This window comes from Geotrypetes seraphini, chromosome 2 (assembly GCF_902459505.1).
Source record: "Geotrypetes seraphini chromosome 2, aGeoSer1.1, whole genome shotgun sequence".
NCBI lineage: Eukaryota > Metazoa > Chordata > Amphibia > Gymnophiona > Dermophiidae > Geotrypetes > Geotrypetes seraphini.
The window spans coordinates 403723633-403750240 of record NC_047085.1 but is presented as its reverse complement, the minus strand read 5'-3'; the positions used below and the strand labels follow the sequence as shown (position 1 = coordinate 403750240).

The following is a 26608-nucleotide window of genomic DNA, read 5'->3' as shown; positions in this document are numbered from 1 at the left end:
GAGGACCGGAATTACTTACCCCTGCTCTAGCCAATACATCTGTCTCTACTGATCTCTCTCACCTCATGCACTGTTCCTTATGTAACGCTATACAAAGTCTTTTGTTAGCCACATTAAACCCTTGTTAAAAAATTGCAGGATATAAGAGCAGTATAGTATAGTAATTAGAAGTGGTTATGCCTAACACATCATACCAACCTTTCTTCTCCTGTTTCTTTTTCACCTTGGCAGCCTCCATATCCTGCTTCTCATGAACTTGCAAAGTTTTACAAACTTTCTTGTGTGTAAACCAGTGCACCTTCTGGCAATTCTGATCACAATAAGTCACCTGGAAATAATAGTCCATCATAAATATCACACTCATACTGTTATCAGCATCAGTGCAGCACATAAGTAGAATAAAAATATAAATGCTTCTATTTAAAAAAAAAAAGAGTGGAATATTTTTTAAACACTCAAATCATGTCAGCAAAACAAATCAGATATAATACACATATAAATTCCTTGTTGTATTCCTGCAGTTTGCTTATACAGGTATCTACCGTTACTAAGTAAATGCAGTATTCTATTTCCTCTACAAGGAAAGGATCTGCTAATGGTAATACTACAGAAGCTAATTTGCAAATGCTGATTGCCATTGGTTGTTTTCTCCCTCACTAGCTTTAAATCCTGCATTTCTCTGCGTGGTTAGTTTTAAAGCAAAATTATTATGCCCATGTCAATAGTGGTTCCAAGACAAGTAAAATCCCAATAGCCATACCAGCAAAATAACTCCCCTTCCTTTAAACCAGCGGTTCTCAACCTGTGGGTTGCGACCCCTTTGGGGGTCGAACAACCCTTTCACAGGGGTCACCTAAGACCATTGGAAAACACATATTTCAGATGGTCTTAAGCAGTGTTCTTCAACCGCTGGTCTGTGGACTGGTCCGGTCCACAAAAATTTTCTGCTGGTACACAGGGCCAGCACGTCTATCGGGCCCAAGACAACGTTCTTCAGCCGCTGGTCCATGGTGCGATCAATGCAGCGTCTTCGGGCCTGCTCCCTGAGTGCTGCAGCGCATAAAGCCGTGGGAAAAGGCTCCTACGCGCAGCCTGCATCTGAACCCGGAAGCCTTCTCTCTGATGTCGCAACGTCAGAGGGAAGGCTTCCAGATGAGGCGCGGGATGCGCGCGAGGAGCCACTGCCCACAGCTTTGTGCAATACAGCACTGGGAGCTGTCCCGAAGACGCTGCGTTGATTTCACAGTGGACCGGCCCAAAGATAACACCGGGGGGCAGGCAGAAGGCAAGGCACATAGAGGGAGAGACACAAAACGGTAGGGGAAATGCTTTTATTTTTTTTATTTAGCGACTGATTTGTCTGTTCAGGAAGAAATGCATTTATTTCTTTTCCTCAGGGTTGCACTGCTTGCAGAGTCTTGCATCTTAGGGTTTGTTTGTAAATATTAGTACTTTTAGTTTTTGGTCCTGCATTTGCATGGGGTTATCTGTTTTCTGGAAGGAATGAATGTTAAAAAGCATACAGTGTGTTTTGTGTATTTTAATTTTGTGGTTAACCATTATGTGTTGTTAATACAATTATATTGTGTGTATATATGAAAAATGAAGGAAAAAATGGTGTTACAATTAGTACTATTATGGGGCAGGGTCTGGGGCAGAGATTGAGTGGAGATGGGCACCACTTAGCCCGGTGTTCTTCAACTGTCGGTCCGCGGATCGGTGCCGGTCCACAAAATAATTATTTTATTTCCACTAGTCCATTGGTGTCAAAAGGTTGAAGAACACTGGTCTTAGGAACCGAGACACAACTGCTCATCTATCCGTCTCCAGGGGGGTCCGCCCACATGCAGATACGCCCACATACATTTATTTGTAATTAGAAATAAATATTTCACAATATATAATTACATATTGTTTTTGTGATTAATCACTATGTTTTAATTATGTTCAATTTGTAACAATGAAAATACATCCTGCATATCAGATATTTACATTACGATTCATAACAGTAGCAAAATTACAGTTATGAAGTAGCAACAGAAATAATTTTATGGTTGGGGGTCACCACAACTTGAGGAACTTTATTAAATTAGGGTTGCAGCATTAGAAAGGTTGAGAACCATTGCTCTAAACAGAAAAAGAATCCCTTAAAATCCAGCTGGAAGAAGGGAAGCCAATCTGGCTGTTCATGGTATTCTGAGCTCTTCATACCACCTCTGTACAAGTCTTCATAAAACTTTTTTCAGGGCATTGAACATTGTCTGCTCAGCATAGTAACTGTTTAGTGCAGGGGTGTCAGTCTCTCCTCAAGGGCCGCAATCCAGTCGGGTTTTCAGGATTTACCCAATGAATATGCATGAGATCTATTAGCATGCAACAGTGGACTTTGACACCCCTGGTTTAGTGCAACCCCCTAACAGAACCAACCTCTCATTTGAAACTGAACTGCAACAAGGATTATAGAAGTCTCACCCAGTCTCCTGCCAGTTAATCAGGAGCATATACACCTCCCTCTCCTTACATAAGACACGTGGGACTCAACTCAATTACAAGTAAGCGCCTTGACAAAATTCTGAGAGACCTTTGACCCCTGCTTATCGAAGACTGCATAGCAAAAGCGAGCTTCATAGCCTCAAAAATTGTGATCTTCTGTCTAAAAATTGGCAACTACCAAAAGTATTAATAAGGACAAGCTTGAAAGTTAGTGGCTATTATCTTAACATTCTATTTCTAGGTAACAACCACCCTATAGAATCAACAGTTGGCATTTGGCTCAACAAATGGCTAGGAGAGAGAATCCGAGTCAGGGGATTTTCTTCAGTTATTAGTACTGTTGGCTTTTTCAGCTGCTTTTCACAGTGTGGACCACAGCTTAGTAAAAGGGCCTCCATGTAAATTAACTATTATACATGAAGTACACTAGCATAGATGCCACATGGACCTCTTTGGATAAACAGAAATAAGAGGTTGATAAATGAAAAGCAGAAACAACCAATAGGAAAGGTAGTCAAGAAACATGTTAGTGTTTAGGATTATTGTCCTGTTGAAAGGACAATTTCTCTAGTCCTGCTACGAGGTGAACACAACAGCTGAAACCCAGCTCTCTTCCATTCTATTTCTTTATGCACTACTTGAAAAAAATAAAAGCTTTTATTGCAGACATCTACGCAAGACTTGTACAGAACTTGTTAGGAAATGAATTCCTTTTAATGTTAAAAAGTACCAAAAACAGTTGAGAGAAAAAGACCTCACACAATGTAAAAATAGATTATGTACTTACTCTGGTAAGCTCTTTTCCAGTAGATGGGCGAGACATTCTAGACCCTATGGTCTAGAATATCTCACATATTGCACTGGAACATATATTTATAAATATAGCTTGATCCTGTCCTTAAGAAATGAAGCTAAATTTCCTAAAAGAGAAATCCATAGGCCATTATTGAGATGGAAATCCACTGCTTATTCCTATGATAAACAGTATAAAATCTGTTTTACTATTTGGGATCTAGCTTGATGGACTTGATGGACCATCGGTCTGTTTCAGTATGGCAATTCTTAAGTTCTTAAGCTAAGAATACCTTGATGTATTTTATAATGCATCTGTTGGCCATACCGCATACTGTCATAGGAGAAAGTGGTGCTTTTATAACCCAAATGCCAACAGTCCCAGAAGATATAGACAATCAATCTGTAAAATGACTTACTTTTCAAAAGATGTTTGCAGAATAGTTCAGGAGAGAAGGCTTACCATTTTGCACACGGAACATCTTTTCTCTGCTCCCTTTTCACCACAAGTAGTACAAAATTCAGCATCTACAAAGCCCAGCTGGCCAGTAATAGCTTGGGTAAGCACAGAAAAAGCCGTTGGATCAGACCCCTAAACAAAATAACAAAAAGACCATAGCTGACAGCTAAACCTTAGATATTTATTTGCAATTTATGTGTAAGGCTTCCAGAAATTATAAAATTAATGATAGATTAATAGCTTGTTCTATTGAAATAATGCACATGCTCTATTCTAAAAAGAGATTATGTTCTTACCTTAATCCATGCTTTTGTACCAAGTTTGAATACGGCAATTTAATATATGCAAAAACAGCAGCAGGGCAATTAAAGTGCTTACAAACAGTATGAAATGCTGCGATTCGGTTGTTAAGACATGCACATATTTGTGATCATGTGACTCCTTTGTATTTGAAATTCCACTGGTTACCAATGTAATTTAGAATTAAATTTAAGATTTTGATGTTGGCACATAGAGCTTTATATGAGTTACAACTGTTATATCTTTCTAACGTAGGGATCCTTTTACTAAGGCGCACTAGTGCGTCTTAGCACGTGCTAAAAATTAGCATGCGCTAAATTATCCATTATATCCTATGGATGCATTAGCACGCGTTAGCATTTAGCGCACGCTAAGATGCACTAGTGTGCTTTAGTAAAAGGACCTCTTAGTTTTATTCTATGCGCCTAGACCATGGGTAGGTAATTCCGGTCCTCAAAAGTCAGAGCCAGGTCACATTTTCAGGATATCCACAATGAATATGTATGAGATGGATTTCTATGCACTGCCTCCTTGAAATGCAAATCTATCTCATGCATATTTATTGTGGATATCCTGAAAACTTGAACCTGGCTCCAGCTCTCGAGGACCGGAATTACCTACCCCTGGCCTAGGCGATTATTAAGATCATTAAACAATAACAGAGTAGTGGTACCCCATATTCTAAAGACTCATCTTGTCTGAACCAGAAATTTTGCATTTTTTATAATTTAGTTCCAATTTTATGGAATAGTTTGCCCGTAGAATTGAGAAAGGAAGAATCTTTCCAAAATTTTAAAGAAGACATTTAAAGGCACATTTTTTTCAACTGGCCTTTTTAAACTAACAGCATGTGAATTTGGGACTTCAATCTGCATTTATATATTCTTATATTTTTTATTTTAATTAATTGATTTTTAATTTAATTAGTTTAGATTGTTATATAATATGTATTAGAAATGTTACTTTTATCTTTTTTTTCTATTTAAATGGAGTTCTTTTCTAGAGAATGACACGGTGGTTGTTACCCGCGGCTAACCCACTGAAACGGTGAGGGGGGAATAAGTGCTCACTGCGGGTATGGGGACAAGGCCATCCATCGCCCCGTGGAGCGGTGAATGACCTTGTCCCCGCAGTTAAGGGAAGGAACACGCACGATCACAAATCATGCGCGGCCCCCTCCCTCCTTCCTACCTACCCGAATCTATCTCCCTCTCTATCTCTTACCTTTGCGGCGCATTTTGAGTAGCTTTCACAAAGCCGTCGGAGCTTGCAAGCAGTAGCAGGCATGTGTGGGTGGAAGCTTCTCTTCTGATGCAACTTCCGGAAAAGACAGAGTGGGGAGAAGACGCTGAAGGGACATGGGGAAGACAGAGTGAGGAGAAGACGCTGAAGGGACATGGGGAAGGCAGAGTGAGGAGAAGACGCTGAAGGGATATGGGGAAGGCAGAGTGGGGAGAAGACGCTGAAGGGACATGGGGAAGGCAGTGCCAGAGAGAGAGAGAGAGAGAACCATTGGCTCAGTTGTGATGATGTGACACGTGTATACTGTATGTACTCGTACTGCAAGACTTTTTGTTTAGAATAGTCACTACACTCTTGCAGTGTCAAGAGTGAGAAGAACCATCAGCTCAGTTGTGATGTGTGTATACTGTATGAACTTGTATTGCAAGACATTGCTTGTATATCAAGTTAAAATATAATCAAATGTTTTGCTTGTCTTGCAAAACACTTGCAAACCAAGGTTTTCTTGTACTTGTATATGGTAATGTAAAAAGGGGACAGGGTCCACTCTTGTTCTGAAGGGAATCATTTTGAACTATACTGTAATTTGCAAACACTTTTGTTCTAAATAGAAGGAGAATCACTGCTTTGTTAGCCTAGGCTCCTTAAGGAATAAGGCTTATCAGACAATCATATCTACCTGGGTGTGTGTTTCCCTATCGCTTCCCCCACCCCATCTTCTAAATGGCAAGCTGAGCAGGTAGCCCTTGGGTTGGATGTATCTTTGTAGAGGGTAGACAGAAGGGGTAAAAGTTGACAATTAGCCATACGAAATGCATAAAAGAAACTTTGTGGGGCTCATTTTGGAAACAGAAAAATATCCAAAGAATGGCACAAAGCGATATATGGACCCCTTTTCACATAAATGTCCAAATCACTATTTTGGAAAACTTTTTTTAAAGATGATTTTCTCTATAGTTCATCTAGATCTCAAGTGGACTTGTTGGGGGGCACATTTTTGTTGGGACTAGGGCAGGGTGTATGATTTAGACATTTTTCTACAACAGAACTTTAAAAACATTCAGAGCCAAAAATAGGAAATTTTTATCTAGATATGTTTCAACAAGAAATACCATCACTGAAGGGATAAAGGCATGACCCTCCCCTCAATCCTTCAGTGGTCACTGACTCCGCCATCCCAACCCCCTAAAGTGACAATGCATACCAGGCTTTATGACAGTTGCAGATATAATGGCCATTCCTCTTACAGCAGCAACCAGGTCCCTGGAGTAACCTATTGGTTAGTGCAGTGGACTGTTAAAAAAAAAAAAAAAAAAAAAAAGGAACCTAGGCCCATATCATAAGAATAGCCTTACTGGATCAGACCAATGGTCCATCAAGCCCAGTAGCCCATTCTCACGGTAGCCAATCCAGGTCACTAGTACCTAGCCAAAACCCAAAGTGTAGCAATACTCCATGCTACCGATACAGGGCAAGCAGTGGCTTCCCCAGTGTCTTTCTCAATAACAGACTATGGACTTTTCCTCCAGAACATGTCCAAACCTTTCTTAAAACCAGCTACGCTAGCCACTCTTACCAGATCCTCTGGCAACGCGTTCCAGAGCTTAACTATTCTCTGAGTGAAAAATATTTCCTCCAATTGGTTTTAAAAGTATTTCCCTGTAATTTTGAGTGTCCCCTAGTCTTTGTAATTTTTGAAAGAGTAAAAAAAATCGATCCACTTGTACCCGCTCTACTCCACTCAGAATTTTGTAGACCTCAATCATATCTCCCCTCAGCTGTCTCTTTTCCAAGCTGAAGAGCCCTAACCATTTTAGTCTTTCCTCATATGAGAGGAGTTCCATCCCCTTTACCATCTTGGTCGCTCTTCTTTGTACTTTTTCTAACGCCACTACAGTGGTACCTTGGATTACGAGCATAATCCGTTCCAGGAGCATGCTCGTTTATCAAAGCGAGTTTCCCCATAAGAAATAATGGAAACTTGCTTTGATGCGTTCCCTCCCCCCGAGAACTGGCATTGCTCCCCTTGAAGGCCCCCCCCTGCGATCCGGCACCCCCCGCCTCGAACCGACCCCCCCCTCCACGATTGGGCACCCCCCGCCACGATCCGACATCCCCCCCGACACAATTGGGCACCCCCCCTGCCGCTTCTTACCCTCATCTGGGCACTCTTGAAAATCGGCATCCTCCTCTGCTGGGCCTTGAGCATGCTCAGATGCTCAAGGCCCAGCAGAGGAGAAGGCCGATTTTCAAGAGTGCCCAGATGAGGGTAAGAAGCGGCGGGGGGGGGTGCCCAATTGTGTCGGATCGTGGCGGGGGGTGCCCAATCGTGGAGGGGGGTCGGATCGTGGCAGGGGGGTGCCCAATCGTGGCAGGGGGGGTCGGATCGTGGCAGGGGGGTGCCGGTTCGAGGCGGGGGGGGGGGTATGCTCGTAAATCGAGCCATGCTCGGTTTCCGAGGCACCGATTTTGCAAATATTTTGCTCGTCTTGCAAAACACTCGCAAACCGGTGCACTCGGAAACCGAGGTACCACTGTATATCTTTCTTGAGATAAGGAGACCAGAATTAAACGCAATATTCCAGATGAGGTCGCACCATGGAGTGATACAGGGGCATTATAACATTCTTAGTCTTGTTAACCATCCTGGTCACCACCACATATTGGGCGGAAGATTTCATCGTATTGTCTGCGATAACACCCAGATCCTTTTCTTGGGCGCTAATCCCCACTAACTGTACAATTGTGATGAACGTATGAGTGCCACAAAAAGCAAAAAAATATCTATAGAACCCACATATAAGACCTATTTCTGTATAATGGTATATAGTTGGGTACAGTGCATTTTTTTTTGGGGGGGGGGGGTTGATATTCCTGGTAGGCTCACCACAAAATTTAAGTGTTATGATGTGATGTGACCTAAGACCTTTTATGTGAAGTTCACAGCAGTGCTCCTTAGTAACATAGTAGATGTCGACAGATAAAGACCCGAATGGTCCGTCCAGGCTACCCAACCTGATTCAATTTAATTATTATTTTTTCATCTTCTTAGCTATTTCTGGGCAAGAATCCAAAGCTTTGCCCAGTACTGTGCTTAGGTTCCAACTACTGAAGTCTCCGTCAAAGCTCACTCCAACCCATCTATACCATCCCAGCCATTGAAGCCCTCCCCAGCCTATCCTCAACCAAACGGCCAGGCACAGACCATGCAAGTCTGTCCAGTACTGGCCTTAGTTCTTCAATATTTACAATTATTTTCTGATTCTAGATCCTCTGTGTTCATCCCACGTTTCTTTGAACTCTGTCACCATTTTCCTCTCCACCACCTCTCTCGGGAGCACATTCTAGGCATCCACCACCCTCTCAGTAAAGAAGAATTTTCTTACATTGCTCTTGAGTCTCCCACCCCTCAGCCTCAAATAATGCCCTCTGGTTTTACCATTTTCCTTTCTCTTAAAAAGATTTTGTTCTACGTTGATATGTTTCAAGTACTTGAACGTCTGAATTATATCTCCTCTGTCCCTCCTTTCCTCTAGGGTATACATATTCAGGACTTCCAGTCTCTCATCATACATCTTTTGGCACAAACCTCCTATCATTTTTGTCACCCGCCTCTGGACCGCTTCTTATGTCCTTCGCCAGATACGGTCTCCAAAACTGAACACAATACTCCAAGTGGGGCCTCACCAATGACCTGTACAGGGGCTTCAACAACACTTTTCTTCTACTGGTTACGCCTCTCTTTATACAGCCCAGCATCCTTCTAGCAGCAGCCATCGCCTTGTCGCACTGTTTTTCGCCTTTAGATCTTCGGACACTATCACTCCAAGGTCTCTTTCCCTCTCTTTGCATATCAGCCTCTCACCTCCCAGCATATACGCTTCCTTCTGATTATTAATCCCCAAATGCATTACTCTGAATTTCTTTGCATTGAATTTTAGTTGCCAGATATTAGACTATTCCTCTAACTTTTGTAGATCCTTTTTCATGTTTTCCACTTCCTCCTCGGTGTCTACTCTGTTACAAATCTTGGTATCATCAGCAAAAAGGCAAACCTTTACGTCTAACCCTTTAGCAACGCCACTTACAAACATATTGAACAGGATCAGCCCCAGAACCGAACCCTACTCACCTTTCCTTCCTCCGAGCGACTTCCATTAACCACCACCCTCTGGCATCTGTCCGACAACCAGTTTCTAATCCAGTTCATCACTTTGTGTCCTAACTTCAGCCCTTCAAGTTTGTTCAAGAGCCTCCTATGAGGAACTGTGACAAAGGCTTTGCTGAAATCTAAGTAAATGACATCTAGCATATGTCCTCGATCCAGTTCTTTGGATCAAAAAATTCAACCAGGTTAGTTTGGCACGATTCACCTTTAGCAAAGCCATGTTGTCTCGGATCCTGTAACCCATTAGATTCTAGGAAGTTCACTATCTTTTCTGTCAGCAACACTTCCATTATTTTTCCAATAAACGAAACTTACCCGCTTCATCTCTGTGACCACTTTTGTGAATAGGGATCACATCCGCTCTTCTCCAATCCCCAGGAACCAGAGATTTGTTGAACAAATCTTTAATAGGACCCGCCAGAACCTTTCTGAGTTCCCTCAGTATCCTGGGATGGATCCCATCCGGTCCCATCGCTTTGTCCACCTTCAGTTTTTCAAGTTGCTCATAAGCACTTTCCTTCATGAACAGCATAGAATCTACTCCATTTTCTTGCAAACTTTGCCGTACAGTCTTGGTCTTTCTCCAGGATTTTCTTCCGTGAACAGAAAACTGAAGTATTTGTTTAGCACTTTGGCTTTTTCCTCATCACTCTCCACATCTTTTATTTTATCAATTCCATTTTTCATCTTCCTCCTTTCACTAATATCTGAAAAAAATTTTGTCTTCATTTTTTACATTTTTAGCCATATGCTCTTCCACATGCGCTTTCGCCATCTCTTGGCTTTTTTCAGTTTCACCCGGTAGTCCTTCCTCACTGCTCTGCTGAGATGTCTGTGTGGCCAGTCTATTAAAACTGCTGGCCCCGAGACAATAGCTTGCTTTTACGTTTTCCCCTTGGATGTTTTGATTGAAAATGGCCCTTAAAGAAAGAAGCAGGACAACAAAAAGGTCTAAAATAAAATGATTTTCAAACCAAAAGATAGATTTTCTCATTCAAAAATGGACATGTTTAGTACAGGATTTTTGAACATATTTTGCAAAAGTTACAACAAAACCCCTTCTCTGTATTTCTTAGAATCACTACTGGCAAGATCCTTTTGTTACTGGTGATTAAAATGGCTATACAGTGGCTTTTATTTTTATTTATGTTACCCATCATTTCTTATTTAAAAACTGTCTTAAGATCTGCCGTTGCACTTCATTTTGGCCCTCTTATCAAGCCACGGTAGCGAGTGCCATGTGTCAAATGAACTGAAGCCCATTCAATCCCTATGGGCTTCAGTGCATTTACCACGCTGGCCCACATTATTCAGCTTCATAAAAGAGGCCCTTGACCAAATCTGACTAATGACTACACACTGGAAGTTTAGCTTTATTTGTAGGTCCAAAAATGGGTAGACTTTGGGAGGCATATGTTAGTTTTCTATGTTAGTTATGTGCATTTCAGAATGCAATTTAAAAATGGTTACAGATAAAAGCTTCAAATATATTTTCACTGATACACAGATTTTTACATCTATTAGCATTACTGCACAGTCTCTCTCTCTCTAAGGGAGAGGAAAGGAACAGTCAAGCCTAGCAGCTGGTATGGTGAAGCTAGAGGCTATGGCTAAAAACTAAGACTACCTAGAATGGTATAGGTGCTAAAGTGAAGTTACTCACCTATAGTACGTGTTCAAGGACAGGAGGACATGTATTTCTCACATATGGGCGATATCATCTGATGGAGCTTTGTGTGGATGCTACCCTGCATTCTATTACTTTATATATCCTCATATCTCTGTCCTGTAGTACTCAGAGAACACCTGCTACAGGCGAGTAGCTGTTTTCTGCCAGGACAACAGGGCCTTCCTTGTTTCTCACATATGGAAACCCCTAACAGGGTCTTGCAATAGCAATGTCAATCAGAAACCAATTAATTTTATTTACATTCTCATTGTGATGGTGCAGCCTAGGACAGAATAAAAATGGAATTTAAGAGTTGAAATTGGATTCTAGACACAAAACAATTTTACAGAACTGTTGAGCAAACAGCACAGTTACTTACCGTAACAGGTATTATCCAGTGACAGCAGGCAGCTATTCAGAACATGTGGGTGACGTCATCCACAGAGCCTGGATGCGGACAGCTTCGCAAGCAGACTTGCTTGAAGAACTTTTAAAAAGATTGCGACTGCCGCACCGCGCATGTGCCTTCCCGCCTGACACAAGGGCGCACATCTCCTCAGTTCAGATAGCTAACAGAGAAGCCAACCAGGGGAGGTGGGTGGGTTTTGAGAATAGCTGCCTGCTGTCCTTGGATAACACCTGTTATGGTAAGTAACAGTGCTTTATCCCAGGACAAGCAGGCAGCCTATTCGCAACATGTGGGTGACCTCCAAGCTAACCATAATAGGATGGTGGGAGTGTTGGCAATTTAGGAGAATAAATTTTGTAACACCGCTTGGCTGAAATGGCCATCCCATCTGGAAAAAGCATCCAGACAATAATGAGAGGTGAAAGTATAAACCGAGGACCAAGTGGCAGCTTTACAGATTTCATCAATAGGAGTAGATCTAAGGAAAGCTACTGATGCCGCCATAGATCTGACTTTATGGGCTGTGACTCGACTCTGTAGATGCAGTCCAGCCTGAGCATAGAAGAAAGAGATGCAAGCAGCTAACCAGTTGGAGATGATGCACTTGAAAATTGGATGTACCAACTTGATTGGATCAAAGGAGACAAAAAGTTGAGGAGCAGATCTGTGTGGCTTAGTTCTTTGCAAGTAGAAAGCCAAATATGCTTACAGTCCAGAGTATGAAGAGCTGTTTCTCCAGGATGAGAAAGAGGCTTTGGAAAAAACACAGGAAGTACAATGGATTGATTGAGATGAAATTCTGAAACCACTTTAGGTAAGAATTTAGGATGAGTACGGAGGACCACCTTGTCTGGATGGGTCTCCAACTAAAGCTTGTAGCTCGCTGACCCTGTGAGCAGACGTGAGAGCAATGCGAAAAATCACTTTCCAAATGAGATATTTAAGATGAGCCAAATACATTGGTTCGAAAGGAGGCTTCATCAATTGAACAAGAACAACATTGAGATCCTAAACCACTGAAGGAGGTTTGAGAGATGGTTTGACATTGAAAAGACCTTTCATAAACCACAGGATGAGCAGAAATGGGTTTCCCTTCGATAGGCTGATGAAAAGCAGCAATTGCACTGAGATAGACTCGAATTGATGTGGATTTGAGGCCTAATTGAGACAAATGGAACAGGTAATCCAAAACTGAAGACAAGGAGGTAGATTGGGGCTCCTTGTGATGAATGGTGCACCAAGCAGAAAATCTAGTCCATTTCTGATTGTAGCATTGTCTAGTGGTAGGCTTCCTGGAAGGCTCTAAATGTCCAGTACAGATTGAGATAACTGTAGAGAGGCAATCAAGTGGAGAGGTACCAAGCTGTCAGGTGTAGAGATCGCAGGCTGGGATGAAATACAGACCCTTGACTCTGTGTAAACAGAGATGGAAATACTCGTAAAAGCAGAGGCTCCCTGGTACTGAGTTGAAGTAGAAGGGAGTACCAAGGTTACCTAGGCCACCGAGGAGCTAACAGAATCATGGTGGCATGCTCCTGTTTGAGTTTGACAAGAGTCTTGAGAATCAGAGGGAATGGAAGGAACGCATAGAGAAACAGAGTCGTCCATTCCAGAAGAAAGCATCTGCCTCGAGGTGGTGAGGAGAGTATATCCTGGAGCAAAACTGAGGCAGTTTGTTGTTGTGGGGAGATGCAAAGAAATCTATCTGAGGAGTTCCCAACTGAGCAAAAATGTGATGGAGAGACGAGGAATTGAGTGTCCATTCGTGAGGCTGCAGAAGACGACTCAATTTATCCGCCAGACAGTTTTTCTCTCCTTGAATGTAGACAGCTTTCTGGAAGGTGTTGTGAAGGATTGCCCAATTCCAAACCTTCTGAGCTTCCTGGCAAAGAGGGAGAGATCCAGTTCCTCCCTGTTTGTTGATGTAATACATGGCGACTTGGTTGACTGTTTGAATGAGGACTAACAGGTCATGAAGAAGATGCTGAAAAGCTTTGAGAGCATTGAAGATCGCTCTGAGTTCCAGCAGATTAATGTGACACTGATGATCCGTGCTGGACCAAAGGCATTGAGTACGGAGACCATCGAGATGAGCCCCCCAAGCGTAGGTCGAGGCATCTTTCATGAGGACCTTCTGATGAGGGGGTGTTTGAAACAGTAAACCTCTGGAGAGATTGGAAGAGAGCATCCACCAGCAGAGACGGTCTCAATGAAGGAGTCACTTTAATGTGTTGAGAGAGTGGGTCGCAAGCCTGCACCCACTGGGATGCCAGGGTCCACTGAGGGATTCTGAGGTGAAGTCTGGCAAAAGGAGTCACGTGAACAGTAGACACCATGTGACCTAGTAGATCTGTCATGTGTCTTGCTGAAATTGTTGGCAGTGAAGACACTTTGACAGAGATGAAGGACAGCATCCTGACGTTGCTGAGGAAGGAATGTTCTGAGTTGGATAGTGTCCAAGACAGCTCCGACGAACTGCAACCTTTGAGAGGGCTGTAGCTGGGACTTGGGGAAGTTGACCTCGAACTCCAAATTTTGAAGGACCCAAATAGTCCATTGGGTCGCTACAATAACCCACTGAGATGATGAAGCTTTGATGAGCCAGTCGTCCAGATACGGGAACACTTGTAGACCATGGCTCTGCAGAGCTGCTGCTACCACCACCAGGCACTTGGTGAATACTCTTGGGGAGGAAGCCAGGCCAAAGGGTAGCACTCTGTATTGGAAATGCAGATTTCCCACCCGAAATCTGAGGAACTGTCGAGAGGCTGGATGAATGTGAATGTGAATGTAAGCATCTTTGAGATCTAGAGAACATAACCAATCGTTCTAATCTAGAAGGGGATATAAGGATGCCAGAGACAACATGCAGAATTTTTCTTTGACTAAAAATTTGTTGAGTGCTCCGAGATCCAAGATGGGAGCGCAGATCACCTGTCTTCTTCGGAACCAGGAAGTAACGGGAGTAAAACCCCCTGCTCTGCTGTTCCAAGGGAACTTCCTCGATGGCACGGAGATGAAGCAGAGCTTGAGCTTCCTGAAGAAGGGTGGTCTGGGATGGATTGGAAGGATACTCTCTTGGAGGAAGATCAAGTGGAATCTGGAGGAAACGAAGAGAGTATCCTTCCTTGAGGATAGACAGCACCCAGAGGTCTGATGTAATCATCTTCCAGCAATGGTAAAAATGATGGAGGCGACCTCCAATGGGAAGGGGAGAGGACAGAGGCAGAACGATGGAGGTTATGCTCTGTACTAGATAGTCAAAAAGGTTGAGAGGCCTTAGGAGCAGCAGGAGTCTGAGGTTTCTGCTGCCTCTGTTGTTGCTGCTGTGGTTGTTTCCTATGGAGGCACTCTGGTATAAGGAGCTACCCTCTGTGGGAAACTCTGCTGGTAAGATGGTAGAGGCCTGAAGCCCTTAGAGGTGGAAGGCTTAGGACGGATGATGGAAGCAAATGACTTCTCATGTTCAGACAACTTCTTAGTGGCCTCCTCGATGGAGTCATCAAACAAGTCATTGCCTTGACAAGGAATGTTGGCGAGGCAAACCTGAAGATTAGGGTCCATGTCAACAGTGCGAAGCCAGGCAAGCCGGAGCATGGCCACTGAGAAGGCAGTGACCCTCGAGGAAAGCTCAAATGCATAATAGGAAGATTGAAGGAGATGCACGCAGAGTTGATTCAGAGTGGTAATGGTATTCTGAAAACCTGCAAGATGGTGTTGAGGAACAACTTGAAATTTGAAGGCAGTGTGTCAACCAAATGCTTGAAATAAGAAATGAAGATAAAATTGTAATTCAAAACCCTAGTTGCCATCAGAGAATTCTGATACAAACGGCGACCATGGTCCTGCCCTCTCTTCCAGGGGGAACAGTGGCATAAACCTTGGAAAGGTTGTTCCTTTTCAGAAAGGACTCCATGAGAAGGGATTGATGGGATAATTGAGATTTCTCGAAGCACTTGTAGTGGACCATTCTTTAACGGGATTTCTGCTTGCTTGCTTCAGCAGGAATTGAATAAGGTGTTTCAAGGTTCCTCTTGAAAGTATGAGAAAGAAGTCTATTAATGTGTATTTTAAGAGACTCCGCAGGAGGTCGAGACATATCCATTTCTTCTAAATACTCAGTAGTGTATTTGGAATCAGAGTCCAAATTAATATTGAGTTCCTTACTCATTTGACGTAGGAAAGAAAAAAGGGATATCTGTACCAAGGTAGGCTGACCTCGAGGGGAAGGTGACCTCGAAGCGCCTCGAAGAGCAGAGAACGAGAGTGAAGCTTCCCTGGAGTACTCACACCTGAGACCTGAATATGCAGGTATAGACGACTCACTGGGAGAAGAATCCCTCGCAGGAGAAGCAGATGGAGGTGGTGTCCTTGACTTCAGAGTAGAAAGCCTTGAATAGCCTCGAGGTGTAGAGAGACGAGGCATGTCTTGAGAAGAGGCTCTGTGCCTCAACGAATGCCTCGACTGATGTGGAGAACTGTGCCTCGAACCAGGCAGGTTTTGCTGAGAAAAAAGTCGAGGAGTCGTTGCCCTATGCCTCGGGAAGGGCGATGCCTTATGCGAGGAACGAGGGCTGGAGGTCGAGACACCACAAGAGATTGTGCTCCTGATGTCGAGGCACTGAAAGACTCAGATCCTTGAATAGAGTGCTTATGCTCTAGACGAGTCACTCACAAAGAATCGACTCCTTGCATACAGAGTGTGGAATCCTCCCGAGGCACTCCCAAGGACTCGACTCCTTGTATAGAGTGAGGAGATTCAGCTCGAGGCCCAACCAAGGATTCAACTCCAGGTGTTACTACTGAGTGCTCAGGCTGGACTGCAGGAAGCAAAGTCAAGGTACGAGTATGTTTGGCAAGGATATTGCCCAACTGACGATCCAAAACGGTCTGGATCAGAGCCTCCAAACGTGACTCCGAGACTGGAGGATCTGGCACTTTTGGCGCAGTAACAGTCTCTGAGGAAGAACGACTCTTCGACTTGGAGACATGCTTCTTAGGCAGCCTGATAACCACTGCTGGCACCTGACCTGAGGGAGGCAGCGAGGCAAGCGTCTCATCAGGAGAAGACTTAGCAGATTACTCGAGGACGAGGTCGAAGCAGAAGGCAGAACCCCTGTGAGAAGCTTGACCGGATGCGAGGTCGAGACCGGGGCAAGGGGATCCATACTGCTAAAGAGTTTCTCCACCTGAACTCGACGATGCTTGCGGGCTCGAGGTTGAAGGGTAGCACAGCGACTGCATGACTCCGGACAATGGTCAGGTCCCAAACACTGAATACACCACCTATGTGGGTCAGTGAGGGAGATCGCACGCTGGCAAGGGCTACACTTATTGAAGCTGTGGCTGGCCTGAACATATACAGAAAGATGGCTTCAGCAAAATTGAAACCCGCCGGCGGAGGTCGCAAAGCAGGCCCCACCGTGACAAAAGAAATAAAATTAAAGTTTAGGGTTTTTTTAAAAAAAGAAATGAAAACGCACAATAAACACAGTGACCCTAAAAAATAACAAAACACGAGCCGCGGTGAGAGAAGGCATGAAATTTAGAACTGAGTCTAACACAGAGTGTCGAAAATAAGACTTCTCAGCTCCGCGGAAAACTGAGAACTGCATCCTCCTCAACCCACGAAAAGGGGCACACACTAGACATCATCAGCTTCTTTGACCTGACCGAACACAAAACCTCTGCCGAAGATGCTCGTTGGGAACATGTCCCTTGGTCTGATCGCTTTCTAGGTTCTTTCTGCCTCCCCATCTTCATGTCCCACCTTGGATCTCCACCGCGTGCCACAAATCCTATCACCTTCCACAAAAAAATCACGAGCGAACTCTTCTGGTCCCAATTTCTGAATAACCTTTCCTCCCGTTCTAAGCCTACCGACCCAGAATCCAACTGGCGCAACTGAATAAACCTCTGCAAGACTATGTATTGTGCTCTTGCCCTTTATCTATCAAATCCATCTCCTACTCCCGTAAAGCCCCTTGGTATCTTCCGTATCACAGAGAACTGAAGCAGAAATATCGAACACTGGAGCGCAAATGGAAAAAAATCCATATCCCCTTCAGACAGACAATCCTGGAGGGAAAATATCAAGTTTAAAACTCAGTACTAAAAAAAGCTAGGAAGAACTACTATGGTGATAAAATTTCCAGATCCAACAACCAAAGCAGCACACTGTTTAACATCTGGCGCTCCTTAACTTCAGAAAACGACTCCACCATTCCCCACTCCTCCCCATCAGCAAACGCCCTAGCAAAATTCCTCAACGAAAAAATCTCTACAATAAGAAGCTCCTTCCCCCCATCAGTCTCCTTCAATTCTCTGGCCCCCAATGACTCTAACCCTATCCCAGCAGACAGATCCTGGACTTCTTTCGAACTTGTATCTGAACACCAGTTCGCCAATCTCTGCCTCAAACTGAAATCCTGCAAATGTACCCTAGATCCATTCTCTTCCTACTTGTACGAGAATATTCCCGCACAGGCTATCTCATCCCTTACCGGACTTATAAACTCCGCTTTAACATCGGGCCTATTCTCCGCAGAAATGGGACATATTGCCTTGTCCCCATTACTTTAAAAAGCCGATCTTGACCCTTCCTCCCCTTCTAACTACCGTCCCATAGCAAACATCCCTCTCCTGACTAAAATGCTAGAGGCCATCATTTCCACCCAGCTCTCTTCCTACCTAGAGAGATTCTCCATTCTCTTACCTTACCAATACAGTTTCAGACCCAATTTCAGCACCGAATCCCTCCTGGTCTCATTAATTTCAAAGGTGCAACAATTACACTCTCGCAATAAGTTTGCAGTCCTATTACAATTCAATCTCTCTGCAGCTTTCGATGTCGTCCACCACGATATTCTAATTTATCAACTTTCTGAGATAGCCATTGACTCCACAGTCTTAGAATGGTTCTCGAACTTCTTACGTTCCCGTTCCTACACTGTCAACTCAAATGGCATCAAGTCCGCTCCGTGGAAACCGACCTGTGGAGTCCCGCAGGGATCACCCCATCCCCTATTCTCTTCAACATCTACATGTCTTCCCTGAAAATCTTCCATCAATCTTACCTTGAAACAATCTATACTTATGCTGACGACACCCTTGTCCTTCTCGAGACAAACTCGAACCTTACCAACCTCTCTGAGAACATAACAGCCTGTATAACTAAACTCCAATCCTGGTCCCTCTCTGTTCAAATGAAACTGAATGAGTCCAAAACGAAACTTCTCTGGCTCGGTCCAAAATTAGAACAGTTGCCCATCATCTTCGCACTGCCCTCTGGAGTCACGCTGCAGCTTGAGTTCTCAAGCAAAGTTCTAGGCATCATCATCGACTCTTCTCTTTCCTTCAATGACCACCTCAACTCCCTGGTAAAATCATGCTTCTTCAGCCTCCACAAGCTGAGGAAAGTGAGATCCTGCTTCCGCCAACAGCACTTTGCCATCCTTGTTCAATCCATCATCCTTTCCAAACTAGATTACTAAAATTCCATCTACCTTAGTCTAACAAAAAAAGAGTCTTCATAGACTTCAACTAATTCAGAACACCGCGGCCAAGCTGATCTTCGCAAAAGGTAAATTTGACCATGTCTCTCCACTTTTGTCCAAACTCCACTGGCTCCCAATAATCGCCAGGGTTAATTTTAAATGCTCCTGCCTAGCTTTTAAAATCCTACACGGCATCCTCCCTCCTCTAATCCCTCTATCTTGGAACTCCCCGAGTCCCGACAATACCAGGCCCACCCAAAAACTTAAACTTTCCTTCCCCTCACTAAAAGGTATCCTCTATGCGGGAAAATCTCTCTTTTTCAGAATTACAGGGCTTTCGAATAACTTTACTACCCCACTGCGGACTCAAGTCTCCTTCCAAATATTCTGTAAGCATTCTTTTCACAAAAACGTAACGCTCTCCTCCCCTCCTATTCTCAATCCACCAAACTCAATGTGCTATTCTCTTCCTTTATTAAACTTTTGTAAACCGTGCCGAGCTCTATATTCATGGAGAGGATGCGGTATATAAACTTAAGGTTTAGTTTAGTTTAGAACTGAGGAGACACACACCCTGCGTTGGGCAGGAAGGCACTTGCGCATGCGCGGTGCGGCAGTCCCAAACTTTCTAAAAGTTCTTCAAGCAAGTCTGTTTGCGAAGCTGTCTGTTCCGGGCTCCGTGGATGACGTCACCCACATGTTGAGAATAGGTTGCTTGCTTGTCCTGGATAACAACTGATATGTTGGGTATTCTGCTCAAGACAATGAGATGTGAATGTCTGGACTGATCTCAAGTAGGAAGTGGGCTATTGACACAGCCATGGTTCTGACATCATGAGCCGTAACATGATCCTCAAGAGTCAGCCCAGCCTGGGCATAAAATGAAGGAAATACAACTTGCCAGCCAATTAGTGTGTTTACCAATGACAGCTAGGTGGACTGTATCAGCTTTAGCCAATGTGAAATCAAACATCTCAATTATGAGAGATGAAGAAAACAAAAAATTACCCTGGCCGGAGCTCAGGATCAAGCAGGTCTCAGGAGCCATGAAAAAAATTAAGAAAACAAACTTGCTGAAAATTCTAAGAAATAAAGGGGTAGGAGGAAAAAACATTAATAAAATACAGAGGGGGGGGAAAAAAAATCTCATGTACTGTGAGGAAGGCACTGAATAACCAAAAGCATGATGCACTGAGAGCTCACTGAACATGACCTCTCTGTTCCAAGGCAAAACAAAGACTGCTGGTCCAATATGCTCACGCTGGGTGTGAAGGGACTCAAGTATGTGCCATGTTATGCTGCCAAAGGCTTTGTAAATTAATAGAACACTGGTTAGCATCCACACAGGACTCTATTGCATGATTTCACCCAACATCCTGCTTGTCCTTGGAGAAGAATCTATACATGGTACATTTCATCTATCTAGGACTGCATTGACAATATACTAACAAACATTCTCAGATATTTTGGGGTAGAAAGTCTGGCTACTGCTTTGTAGGCAAGAAGAAATCAAGATAATAACAATTAATCAGACTGTAATGGGATAAACTAAACTAAACTTGAGCTAATCAAGTCCTACAGTTGGGTGCTACGTTCACACTCAGATACCCATGTAAATGTGCGATGGTCTATCAGGGGAATAGACATGTTTATTTTGAACCTCAGCAGCTGATAAAATTTATTTCTGCGAAAGAGTAAACTTAATATTCTTGAGAGAATTGTTGCTCCAACCTGCTTAGTTTAATTAGGTTCCTGTCCCCACTCAATGCTATCCTTATTTTCTTAGTAATGTTTGATTGAAATTCAGCGAATGTAGCTTTCTCCCCTCTTATTGAGGTCTAATTTTTCAATCCAGCATATTTAGAATTGTAAAAAAAAATGTCCTATTGTATTTTTGTTTTGCTTTCTTTTATCTTTTTGATTATCTTGTTAAATATTGTTGAGACTGGTATTGGAATATTTCTTTGAATTGACTATTATGTCAAATTATAAAATTAAATAAAGAATTAAAAAAAAAAACTTGAGCTAATCATTCTCTTTCTGATGGAAGAGCAGGATAAGCTCACACCTGTAAATTCATTTTCACCACAAATAAATACAGAGCAGTCAACATTTCATTGCATGCAAACATTTTACTATAAGGCAATGGGATTTTACCATAAGATTCTAAACGCTGTCAAAGCTGGTTTAGTCCAATGGTCCAACAAGCCCAGAATTTTGCCTCTTTACAGTAAATCGGTCCAGGTCACAAAAATAATCACAATTCAGACAGAAAAGTCCAATTAAATTTAATGCTGTAAAATGAAGAGCTAGATTTACTGTAAAGTGCTAATAAGTTATTATATGCATTATTAGGTCCCATTGTATATTACAGAGTACTAGCACAGAAGGGCAAATGCATGTACTATATATACTCGAATATAAGTCGACCCAAATATAAGTCGAGACCCCCATTTCCCCCCCCCCAAAAGGAGGAAAAATGGTTGACTCGAATATAAGATGGGGCTTAATATTCAAGTGCCATGCCCTGCCAGGATCTGCACCCAGTGTCCCCTCCCTCACACCCTCCCCTGCCAGGCTCTGCACTCAACCCCTCTCACTACTTGCCAGGCTCTGCAGCCAGCCCCCCTCCCTGCCCTATACCCTCTTCCCCCCTCTGGTGGTCTAGTGGTATGCCAGGAAAGGAGGGATCCCTCCCATCTGATACTAACAATTTTTTTACCCCCTCCCCGCCGCATACCTTTTCTTGCATCCCTGGTTGTTCAGCAGTGTATGGGCAGAAGCAAACTTTCCGCGTTCCTGCCCTACACCCCTCCTTCCAATCTCGTGACCAGCGGCGCACCAGCACACAGGAGCAAGCTTCTCGAGCTCTCACCCAGCTATGCACTGCTCGCTGAATGGCTGCTATCAGTTCTCGTAATTTTCACAAGAACTGGAAATAGCCATTCAGTAAGCGGCGTAGGGCAGGAGGGAGCTCGAGAAGCTTGCTGCTGCATGCCAGTACACCGCTGGCTGCAAGATCGGAAGGAGGGGCGCAGGGCAGAAGCGTGGAAAGTTCGCTCCTGCCCATACACTACTGAACAACCAGAGATGCAAGAAAAGGTACGTGGGGGAGGGGGGGTAAAAAAATTGTTAGTATCAGCCGGGACGGGTCCCTCCTGTCCCAGCCTAGAAGCCTGCATCAAGTCCAGGAGGGGGTCAGGTTATGACCCGAATATAGGATGAGACCCCAATTTTTCGGCCTTTTTTTTGGCCCAAAAATCTCATCCTATAAGCGAGTATATACAGTATGTGTTAAGCACTCTAGTAATCTAGGCCTAAATTAGCATTCTGTGGATTCTTACAATTTCTACTGGAGCAATACTTCTAACGAGTTGCTGGAGCAGTGTAGCTTCACAATAGGGAAATTTTCGGATGCATTCTCTTATAAATTTTTCTTGATAAACTGGAAAGCCATCTGTATCCCTTCCTTTTAACAAGCTAAAAACAGAAATAGAATATATGAATGGCATACAAGCACAATTTGGACCACATAAAATGTCTTTCTGCTATATCTAATTTCTTCTCATAGAGCATATTTTCTACTGTTGTGGTCTTCCAACATCATACGATTTATTAGAAATCCGTGCACATACACAGGTACATTTCCCATTGTAAAGTTGTCTCTATTCCAACCTCAAAGCAATTATTTTTTATTTTATTTTATTCTTTTGGTTATTGCATAACAAAAAAATAAAAAAGGGAGCACACACAAATAGACAGCACTAACATTCAAAGTAGTAACAAAATTGTTTAACCCTCAAGAAATACTCAAAACAAGCCATAGTCAGCCATCATGAGCAGAAGCTTAAGATACTTCCAGAAACTTATAAATTTATAACTTGCTTACAAATAAGCAACTTACCATTTAAAACATACAGTCATGTGAAAAAATTAGGACACCCCCATGAAATATTCAGTTCTTTCTTAAGAAATGTTCACATATCGATGTCAAATCTTTTTTATTTATCTCTGGAAAAGAAAGTGATGTAATCGCAGATAAACAAAACTTTTCCTTGATTTACTCTTGAAACAAAAGATATCCACAAAAATGTGTATTCTAATTGAGGAATAAAATAGGACACCCTACACCCTAATAGCTAGTGTTACTCCCTTTGGCTGAAATAACTTCAATGAGATGCTACTTGTAGCCATCTACCAGTCTCTGACAATCGGTCTGAGGAAAGTTTGGCCCACTCCTAAATGCAGAATTCTTTCAGCTGTGATGTTTGAGGGGTTTCTTGCATGTACAGCCCATTTCAAGTCATGCCACAGCATCTCAATGGGATTAAGATCAGGGCTTTAACTCGGCCACTCCAGGACTCTCCATTTCTTAGTTCTCAGCCAGTCCTCGGTGGATTTACTGGTATGTTTTGGGTCATTGTAGTGTTGCAAAGTCCAGTTCCGCTTCAGCTTTAATTTTCTTACAGATGGTCTCACATGTTCCTCAAAACACCCTCTGATACACGGTGGAATTCATGGTGGATTCTATTATGGTGAGCTGGCCAGGTCCTGCTGCAGCAAAGCATCCCCAAACCATGATACTTCCACCTCCATGCTTCACAGTTGGTATGAAGTTCTTTACCTGGAATGCGGCATTTGGTGTACGCCAAATATGTCCTCTTTTCTGGTGTCCAAATAATTCAATTTTAGACTCATGCAAGTTAAATTTGTGCAGTCTCTTTCTGATTATAGAGGCATGCACTCTCACATCAACAGTAGTAAGAGCCTGCTGTAGGTACCGTGATCCAAAAAGGAATTTTTTCTTAAATATACCATTCAGGAATGTGATCTTATTATGTATAAGTTTTTTATATGTTTTTTTAATATTTATATTTTTATTTTATATCATGAGTGTGTCTGGGTAGAGTAAAGTCATATATAAAATGTGTCACAACTCTAAAAGCTGTAGAGGAGTTGGAAACTTGATAACCCAGAAGGGTTTAATAAGTGTGATACATCCTTGGGCCTGTTAAATTATAATGTGCAAAATCACCATTAAAAGTGTTTGTAAACACACCCAATAAGCACTTAGCCCTGTGGGTAAAACGCAAAGAATCAGAAGGGAGAAACAACTCCTAATATAACTTCAGTATGTGGAGAAACAATATCAATATTGAGAATACAGAAAAATACTTATGTCCATTGGCGAAGTTGGTAGTCAAAGTATGCCTTTTAAAGTCTGTGCTCCGTTGCGGAGGTCCAAGGATGTATGACACTTATTAAACCCTTCTGGGTTATCAAGTTTCCAACTCCTCTACAGCTTTTGGAGTTGTGACTGAGGACCATTTTATATATGACTTTACTCTACCCAGACACACTCATGATATAAAACAAAAATATAAATATAAAAAAAAAATGTACAAAAAAAAACTTACCATATTTTTCCACTCCTTAAGACGCACCAGAACATAAGACGCACCCTAGATTTAGAGTAGGAAAACCAGAAAAAAAACCCAACACATTCTGAACCAAATTGTGTACTAATATATACCAGGCTCTGCACCCAACCCCACACTCCCTGCACTCAATTCCCCCACATCCCCCATTGCTACACCCTGTCTCCCCTTCCCTACCAGGCTGTTCCTTTCATTTTTCATATACACACAGCAGATATAAATTATCAAAACTGACACATTTTGATCACTAAATTGAAAATAAAATCATTTTTCCTACCTTTGTTGTCTGGTGATTTCATGAATCTCCTTCCTTCCTTTCTTCACTCAGGCCCAACAATTGTCCCTTTCTATTTCCTCCCTCCCATGTCCCAAGTTCGTGCCTCTTCACTGCCTTCCAGCCTTTGTCCTTCGTTCTCCCTCCCTCCCATGTCTCGAGTTCATGCCTCCTCACTGCCTTCCAAGCCTTTGTCCTTCCTGCCGTGCCGGACACTGCCTTCCTCCCTCCCTGCTATGCTGATGAAGCCTGCCTACCTTCCGCCGATTCCTCCTCCTCTGGCCCGGGTCTGCCGCAGCTGCGCAGCCACTCAAAGAAGGGAAGGGCCAGCGTGCAGCGATTGCACGTCGCTGGCCCACAAGCCTTCTCCCGGTGACTTTTTATACCTTCGGCATTGATAGGGATCAGTTTGGAATCCCTTCAGGATTTGCCTGGCAATACTTGCAAAGGGAACACCAGACGTACTCCACTACGACAGGAGGCTCAAATTCTCTTTCGCTGGGCGGAAAACCATCTTATAGCATTTTCAGTGGTGCACATAGCAGGAGTAGACAATGTGCAAGCTGATTATCTCAGCTGCCAAACTCTGGATCCAGGGGAATGGTCACTATCGCAGAGTCTTCACATGTATAGTGAAGAGATGGGGACAACCGATGTTCAACCTGATGGCGTCCAACAAAAGTCAGCTTGATTCTTTAGTCACGATCGCAAACCAGGAAGTGGAGGATTGGATGTCATGGTTCAGCTGTGGCCACAGGAGCATGACAAGGTCAATGTCAAATACAATCGTAGTAAAGTAATATGATGGGGGGGAAAAAAAAAAAATCACTCAAATTAAGTGAACAGCTTTTGATAACCAGTACGGATATAGATACAGAGACTCAGAAGCAGGTGGCAGAACGAGGGGGCACTAGATAGAGTACCTGCAATAGAGTAAATACCCCTGAACATGAGGAAGGACTTAGCAAAACTTGAAGAATGGTCTGAAGTTTGGGAAGCTAAGATATGCAAGGTTATGTATGCATTTGGGCTACAAAAACATGAAGTAATGGTAGAGTTTAGGGGGTGAAGAATTTTAGTGCATGAAAGAGGAGTGGGATTTGAGTGTGATAGTATGTGATGATTTTAAGGTGGCCTAACAGGTTGCAAAGACAATGGCCAAAACTAGAAGGATGCTAGGGTGCATAGGGAGAGGTATGGCCAGTAGGAAAAAAGAAGGTATTGATGCCCCCGTATAAGACTCTGATGAGACTTCATTTAGAATATTGTGTACAATTCTGGAGATTGCACCTTCAAAAACACATAAATAGGTGGGGGTGTCAAACTCAAATCACATAAGGGGCCAAAATCTAAAACACAGGCTAAGTTGCGTGCTGGATTTTTTATTAAGATACTTAACCCCTCTTTTGCTAACGCACAGCGTGGGCCTCAGCACCTGCTCCGACGCTCACAAGACTTCTGTGAGTGTCGGATTAATCGCTGTTACCAAAGCCACACTGCACACCAGTAAAGGAGGGCGTTAATCTTAGTAGAAGTATAGGGATACAACCTCTCCAACCCCATGCCGGCTACTCAATAAATAAGACTTTTCTTCTCTTTTAGGTCCTAGTTCACGCTTGCTGTCTTAACACCAGCTCTGGCAGGATAGGCAGGATACACATTTCAAATCTGACATATTGTAATCACAAAATAGAAAATAAAATTATTTTTTCTACCTTTTGTTGTCTGGTCATTTTGCTTTCAGTCCCAGTTTCTCTTTCTGATTTTGTCTATCTTCTAATTCTCTTTCCAGTGTCTGTTGTCCATTTTTTTCTCTTCTTCTCTCTTGCTCCAGTCCCTGTCTCCAACATATTGATTTTTCCCTTTC

At 43.0% G+C, this 26608-nt stretch overlaps 1 protein-coding gene across 5 annotated transcripts in view; it reads right to left on the bottom strand.

The window, feature by feature from the left end:
* Positions 1 to 26608, bottom strand: part of ANKMY2 (ankyrin repeat and MYND domain containing 2) — a 118779-nt gene that overhangs the window by 7569 nt on the left and 84602 nt on the right. For all 5 annotated transcript variants that reach the window (XM_033930965.1, XM_033930960.1, XM_033930961.1 and 2 more), the window contains exons 7-9: positions 22374 to 22509; positions 3749 to 3877; positions 199 to 328 (exon numbers count right to left, since the gene is read on the bottom strand). In XM_033930965.1, coding sequence (XP_033786856.1) covers positions 199 to 328; positions 3749 to 3877; positions 22374 to 22509 — 395 coding nt within the window. The remainder of the gene's footprint in view (positions 1 to 198; positions 329 to 3748; positions 3878 to 22373; positions 22510 to 26608) is intronic.